At 51.9% G+C, this 7,583-nt stretch overlaps 1 protein-coding gene across 1 annotated transcript; it reads right to left on the bottom strand.

The window, feature by feature from the left end:
• Positions 1-3,263: 3,263 nt before the first annotated feature.
• ARL4C (ADP ribosylation factor like GTPase 4C) lies at positions 3,264-7,166 on the bottom strand. The gene has a single exon (XM_043962473.1). The coding sequence runs from the start codon at positions 7,033-7,035 to the stop codon at positions 6,457-6,459; it is 579 nt and encodes a 192-aa protein (XP_043818408.1). The 5' UTR covers positions 7,036-7,166; the 3' UTR covers positions 3,264-6,456.
• Between the last annotated feature and the right edge of the window lie 417 nt (positions 7,167-7,583).

Below are 7,583 nucleotides of genomic sequence, written 5' to 3'. Positions count from 1 at the left end.
TTTATCTTCACATCCCAGACACAGCACAGAGCCTGGCGCCAAGAGAGCGTGTTTGTGGAATTGGGCTGGATTTCTAAAGAGCCATTGGAAGAGCTTCCATTGGAGGCATGAGAGCTTCTTGATGCTGAAAACAGCCGCTGAGCGGGGGCGGGGGGGGGGGGGTCAGGCCAAAGGAGGAGTACCCTTCCCACGTGTGCAGGAGAGCCGGGAGCAGCCATCAGCTCTGCATGCCTTCCCAGACACCTCAGTGATCTTGTGCTCATGTGGTTGTGCCATCTACAGAGCCCCCTGTCTTAGCACCCTCAGGGTTTGAGAGTTCCCAGGGTTCCCCTAACCAAACCACTATGCATCCTGGCCTGGCTTCTCCATCAGCTCAGAAGTGACTTCAGGAGGATGTTAGAGCCTGGACTCCAGTGAGGTCAGCAGGCTTTTAAAACCAGCTTCAGGGGGCAGCTAGGTGGTGCAGTAGATAAAGCACCAGCCTTGGATTCAGAAGGACTTGAGTTCAAATCCAGCCCCAGACACTTGACCCTAGCTGTGTGACCCTGGGCAAGTCACTTAACTCCCATTGCCCTGCCAAAAAAAAAAAGGAAGAAAGAAAAGAAAACTTGTTTAGGGGTAGCTAGGTGGCACAGTGAGTAAAGCACTAGCCCTAGAATCAAGAGGACCTGAGTTCAAATCTGGCCTCAGATACTTGACACTTACTAGCTGTGTGACCCTGGGCAAGTCACTTAACCCTCATTGCCCCACAAAAAAAAAAAGAACAAGAAAAAAGAAAGAAAAGAAAACTTGTTTAGGGGCAGATAGGTGGCACAGTATCAAGAGGACCTGAGTTCAAATCTGGCCTCAGACACTTGACACTTGGTAGCTGTGTGACCCTGTGCAAGTCACTTAACCCTCATTGCCCCACAAAAAATCCAAAAAACCCAAACAAACAAACAAACAACAACAAAAAAAACGGCTTCGGAGGAAAGGTGAAATAATGCAGCAAGCCCATTTAAGTAAATGAGGCAGCTCTGCCAGCCCACAGCACTGGAGGCCTAGTCTTCAGAAGGGCCCAAGGTTTCCAACAAACAAAGCTTCAGCCTTGGCCTGAAGGAGTGATGTGGTGTCAGCTCAATTGTAATAAAAGTGGAATAGAAAGGAATCAGTCTCCTAATGTCTGTCCCTCTCTCTACATCCCAGTCTCAGTCTCTTCCCTATATCTCTGTGTGTCTGTGTGTGTGTGTGTGTGTGTCTGTCTGTCTGTCTTTCATTCTCTCTTCCCCAGAGCCACATACCCAGCCCAGCCTCTCCTGAGCTCCACTGGCCCACCATTGATCACCAATCCCATGTTTAAAAGTGGGTTTTCAGTAGCCATCTCAAACTCAATATAAAAAAACAAGAGAGAAAGAATTAACATTTCCCCCCAAGCCCATCTTTCTCCTGAACTTTCCTATGATTGTCCAGAGATTCACCCACTTTGGGTCACACAGGGTCACAGACTCTGAGCCATGCTTGCCTCTTCCCTCTCCATCAGCCACAGACCAAACCAGTGGCCAGATGTTGGCCCTGCTGCTTCTAGATGCCCTTCTCTCCCTCACACAGATCCCACTACTGTGTGTCACCCACTCCCTGGTCTGGCCCAAGAGCCTCCCCTAGGGAGGTCTTTCCCCTCTCCAGGCCCTCGCCCACTTAGCTGCCAAAGCCCTTTTCCTTAGCTGTAAGCCTGACTGTATCACCCCCCCCCCAAATCACTAACCTCTCGAGCTGCCCTCTCTGCTCAAAGAGAAACCTTCCCCGCCTGGTCCCTTGCCACCTTCCCCATGTTCTTATACTCCCTCCTCTTCTCACACATTCATGTGCACACATATACAGTAGCAGAACAGAAACCTCTTGAGAGAACAGGAACTAGTTGTTTTAGGCTTGTCTTGTCTTTCAGTGTCTGGTGTGATGTCTGGTATACAGTAGGTGCTTAATACTTATTGATTACTCTGGATTCTCTAATGTCCCCAGAGGCTGTTCACTTTTTGGCCATATCCGATTCTAAATAATCTCTAACATTCAGAGGGGAAGGAGATTTCAACCCCCTTTTGTCCCATTAAAAAGAACAGACATGTACACACATGGGCTATGTGACCCTGGACATGTCAGTTATACTTTCAGTGGCTATGGTATTTCTCTAAGACTGAGTTATAGAGGTGGAATAATCAGCACCTAGACCTCCCCGCAACACAGGACCCCACTAACCTGCACCTTTCATTTTACAGATGAGGAAACTGAGGCACAGATTTGGGGAAATGACATGTCTAAAATCACATAGATCATTAAGTGACAGAGCCAAGATGAATACTTTTGTTCTCTTGTTTCCCTGATCTTATACAAGCGACCAATAAAATCAGATGTCTGGACCAAAAAACAAAACAAGAAACTTTACAAATGTATCCGGAGGCTCCCAATCTCAGCCACTGGATTTGCTGTAGAGGAATTAAAGAGGCAGTGGAAAGTATGCCCGGTCACAGGCCCCATTAAAATCCCAGTTTTGCCATTTACTAAGTGGGTGGGCACAACTCATCTTTATGAGTTCAAATCTGACCTTAGACACTTGCCCCTGGGCAAAGTCACTTAAGCTTGTTTGCCTTAGTTTCCTCATCTCTAAAATAAGCTGGAGAAGGAAATGACAAACCACTCCAGTATCTTTGCTGAGAACCCCGCCCCCCTGCACCCTACCTTCCCCCGCAATTGGGGTCATGAAGGGTTGGACAGGGCTGAACAAAAAGCTGTGTGGTCTTAAGCAAATCCCGTTCTCTCCCAGCCTCCTCAGTTTTCTCATCTATAAAATGGGGGTGAGGCGCAACTTCTCAGCCTCTAATTTTTGTCAAATTTCCTTGGAAATGAGGGGATTACGGGAGACAGTCTTGGGGGTCCTTCGTAGCGCTTTATCTAGGCTGCTCAGATGTAAATCATTCCCTCAGAGGCATTTTTAAAGGGCACCAGAAGCATCCAGGAGAGGACAAGGCCCGAGGGGCTCATCTCCATCAGACTTCTCCAATTACTCAAACAGCTGAGGACTTCTTACAGTCACCATTTCAGGGTCTTCAAGGCAGTGACAATAGAAATTTCTTTCAAAGATCTTTTGAGGGGAAAAGAGGAGTGGTTTAGCCTGTCTGGGATCAAGAAAAGGACTTGGAGACCTGGTCCAGCCCCCCAGTTTTATGAATGAAGAAAGGGAGGCTGGGAGAAATAAGCATGGAAATCATTCAAAGGACAAAGGTACCCAACACTTGATTGTATAAATAATTTATTTCCGTTCACAGCATCATGTTTGCATCATAAAAAAGAAAGGAAGGAACCAAAAAGGACAATTAAAACAGAGAGGATTGGAATGGGGCCGGGGAAATGAAAAAGGAAGGGGCAGCATGGAGGTTTTTCTTGGACTCTAACATTTGAACAGACGCAAAAAAAAAAAATCCTTATGAGAGGACAAGGTCTGCCACCAAAGCAGCATCCCTATGTGTCTCCTGGTAACCACTGGAAAGCCTTGTGGGAGGGCAGTCGACCTCCAAAGCAAACCCCCACCTTCATTCTTTCAGGGGTTAAGGTGAAGCATCCCTAAATCTGGAGGGGCTCTTAGCAAGGAAAGTTCTCCTCCAATCCCAAGGGGAAGGTGATGCTTAGCTTGGGGTTAAAGGGAGTGTGTGGAGGGATGCCAAAACATGACAGAAACAACAGAAATTCTGGGCCACGAGTTAATCATGGACAGTGTTTCAGAACTAGACAGCTGACTGCCTTCAGGCCCTCAATCAGTCTTGACAAAGACCAAAAATCCTACTTGGGGTTTCTGGAAAGCAAGGCCAGACTGGGTCTGAAGACTTAAAACCTAACTCCAGTGAGCATCACACCATATTTGGCTTCTGCAGGGTCACAAAATAAATATATTATTTCTCTCCGGAGTGTAGAGCTAACAAATCTCAAAGTGCTTAATAAGAAACTGTGGCATGTGAAGAAACTAAAAGAGAAATTAGAAACAAACAAAAAAAAGAAAAACAGACAAACAACAAAATCTCTACACACAGTTTCCTTACATGATGGGACCAGCCCATTCAGAACTCAGTGAACAAGGAAGTGAATTACGACTGTGTAAACGGGAATTCCATAGCCTTCTCCATCCTGCCTGGCTTAGAGTTGGTCTCTACTAGGCTTCAGCTCGAGGGAAGGTGCCACCATTCTTCCTGTCCCAAATGAAGAGGAGTCAGCTGTCCCTAATAGCTAGAAGAATTGCATTTTAAACAAAAAGCCAGGACTGCTATCTGGGATTTGTTCTAAAGCAATGGATCAAGAGGCTTGGCTTGGGATTTATTTAGAGATACATTCCCATGCTCAAACCTTACAGTGGCCAATTTCCAAATGACTCCCTTGTTATGAAATTTTCCAAAGGGGGAGGGAGGGCAGAGGACAATTACCCCAGTAAACATGGCTTCAAAGAGGAAATCAAACTCCAAGTCTGAAGTCTCCCTTCGGACAATACTGCACTTCTGTGTAAAATGACCAGCATCCTGCAACCAAGACTCCCAGTCCTGATTATAAACCATTTATTTCTTTTTAAAAAAAGTCTTATTAAAAATACTTAACTCTTTGTTTTTTCTTTCCCCTTCAGCTTGCCTGTTTTCCCAGTCCTCCTTGGGCACCTGCTGGCCCACGGATGACATCATGCCCCAAGCTTCCTCCTCCCTTCAGCCCTCTGGGGATCTCATCTACCACACCGGGGTTCAGCTGTGGGCCAATGCACTGGCTGTCGCAGCAGTCCAGTTTAGACAGGAATTTTAGAAGCAAGGACCTAGGTCATTGTGCTTTGAAATCCATGCAGTCAGGTGGGCTTTTGCAAGACAAATGGGCTTGGGGGGTGGGTGGGTGGGTGGGAACAGGGTGCATCATATCAAGTACTATAATGAGACGATTTTGTGGAGTTCCTTACATTGGACAGGCTACAGTGAACCTCGTTAAATAACCCCGAGGGTCTCCACTTGCAGAGTAATATGATATAAAGGGGCACAACAAAGCCTTTTTCTCACTCTTTAAATGAAAAGATAATCAGATAACCCTCCATCACCCAGTTCACATGACAAAAGGCAAGCCTTGCAAAAATCATCCTCAATACAGCCTAGAGCTGGTGTTAGATGAAAAGACCAACCATGGGCTGGGCAGGGGCTGCTAGCTTGCAAGCCAGCCAACCGGCCCGTCAAGAGACCTTTAAATCCCACATGGATGGACCCAGGCATTTCTGTCCATCCTAGCATACTGAGACGCTCCCCCTCAGCCTCTTCCCATCCAGCCAGAACAAGTCTTGCCATTTGAATACTCTTAACTAGATTTCCGGCAATAAATGGACCTTCGACCACCCCCACCAGGCAACGGTTTCTTAATTGTTACTGGTTTCTTTGTTTGTGGGCTAATGACCTACACATGGGCTGGATCCAAACCGCGGCAAAGATGCCGGACCTGGGGGGTGGGGGGAGAGGGATGAAAGGCAGTTCTCATCCTGTGAAAGAAACGGGCGTTTTCTACAGTGGTTTTCCCTTAGCCAGGCTCTTGGCTGGGTTTCCAGTGATCCAAGTCTGCTATGCGGCAGCAGGGACTCCCCCCGAACAAACATCCATCCATCCACCTGGCTAGGGCCCAGGGCAGGAGCAAAGGAATAGCAAACAGGGGCCTGCCCTGTTCCGTGAAAGGGATTCTCAAAACCCGGCTGGGCTGGCCCATCAATCCAAACAGCAGCTGGAGCTGTCCCCCATGACCCTTCTCTGGGTAGGGAGCCTGGAGGGGACGCGACCTCCGTACCTCTAAGAACCCACAGGTGCAATTGGCTGGGGGGAGGGGGTGGTGGTGGTGGAAGGAGGCCCAAGTTCTTAATTCTGCTGGAGAGTTTCAAGACATTAGGCCTTCCCGCAGGGGCCCCCTAAGCCGTCCTCCGCTTCCCACCAGGAGGGCGGACCCAGCAGGTTGCAACCCTCAAGTCATCACCCCTAAGCCCCATCCCCCGTGCCTCCTAGTCTTCTTCCTCCAGGCCCCTCCCCCTCCTCCTAGCCCGTGGGAAAGGGGGTGAGATCAAACAAAGGGCCCTTCCAGCAGGCAGGCAGGCAGCCCACCAGGGGGATGGGCGTTCGTTCCGCGGGCCTTTCTCTCCACTTGCCTGGCCTGCTGTGGAGCTGGTGACCAACCTGTCCCAGGCTGACAAGTCAAAATCCGGGAGGGGGGCAGTGCCAGGGTCCGGGGTTCCCGCTCACTGTCGCTGGCTATCAATAGTGTTCGATTCTCGTTTGGAAAACTCGACGCGTCGCTTTGGTTCACGTTTCTGGGTTCCACGGTGGGTGCGAGTGGGTGTGTGCCGGAGAAGGGAGGGGGAGGGGGAGGGGTGCCGGGGCCAGAGCGGGGGAAGGCAGGGAGCTTGTGCCCCGGGGTCCTTTGGGGGCCGCTCCTTTACCGCTTCTTCTTCTGCTTCAGGGACTTCCTGCGCTTGAGAATCATCTCGTAGAGCTTGTCCATGCCCTCGGTGAGGCCCTCGCCGATGATGGCACAGGCGGGCTGGACGTGGTAGGTGGTGGCCGGCACGAGCTCGGGCAGGGCCAGCTGCTTCTCGATCTCGGCCACGGGCAGCGACTTGGGCAGGTCCTGCTTGTTGGCGATGACGAGCAGCGGGGTGCCCTGGTTTTCCGCGAATTTGGTCACCTTGTGCAGCTCGGTTTTAGCCTCCTCCAGCCGGTCGACGTCCACCGAATCCACCACGTAGATGATGCCGTCCGTGCAGCGGCTGTACGACTTCCAGAGCGGCCGCAGCTTCTCCTGGCCGCCCACGTCCCAGAAGTGGCAGCTGATGCCCTTGGCCGTGCCGTTGCTTAGCTTGATCTTCTCCGTGTTGAAGCCGATCGTGGGCACCGTGTTGACAAACTCGTTGAACTTGAGGCGGTACAGCACCGTGGTCTTGCCCGCCGAGTCGAGCCCCAGCATCACGATGTGCAAGGACTGGAAGGCGGAGATGTTGGACGAGATGTTGCCCATGACGCTGGCCAGGACAGCAGCGGCGGCAGCGGCCGAGGCGCCCTCGGACAGCGCCGGGGGCCGGGGGCCAGGGGGCAGAGGCGGGGAGGTGCCCTCTTCAAGGGGCAAGCCCGTGGCGGGCCAACAGTGGGCGGGCGGCAGGGCAGCCCCCCTCCCTCTCCTCCTCGCTCTTCCCTCCTCCTCCTTCTCCTCCTCCTTTCTCTTCCCTCCTCCTCCTCCTCCTCCCGGTCCTGCTCAGGCTCTTGCCCGCCAGGGAGAGACTGAGGGTCACCGCTCAGGTCCTTGCCCCGGGGGGGCGCACGGGCATCTCCGGGGGACCCGGGCGGTGAGGGGCGGCTGGGGCGCGGGTCCGGGAGCTCAGGACCCGCCGCAGCGCCCTCGAAGCGGGGCGCCCCAGTCCAGCCCGGGCTCCATGGGCATCGCTCTCCTCCTGGCCGCTCGCTGCTCCGCGTTACGCCGGCTTTTGTCTGCCTGTGGTCCAGCGGGCAGGGCGGGGGCTCGGGCTTGGATCCGATGCGCGCGGGGGGAGTCGCTTCTCCTCCAAGGAC

This window comes from Dromiciops gliroides, chromosome 4 (genome assembly GCF_019393635.1).
Source record: "Dromiciops gliroides isolate mDroGli1 chromosome 4, mDroGli1.pri, whole genome shotgun sequence".
Classification (NCBI taxonomy): domain Eukaryota; kingdom Metazoa; phylum Chordata; class Mammalia; order Microbiotheria; family Microbiotheriidae; genus Dromiciops; species Dromiciops gliroides.
This window is presented reverse-complemented; position numbering and strand designations above follow the sequence as displayed.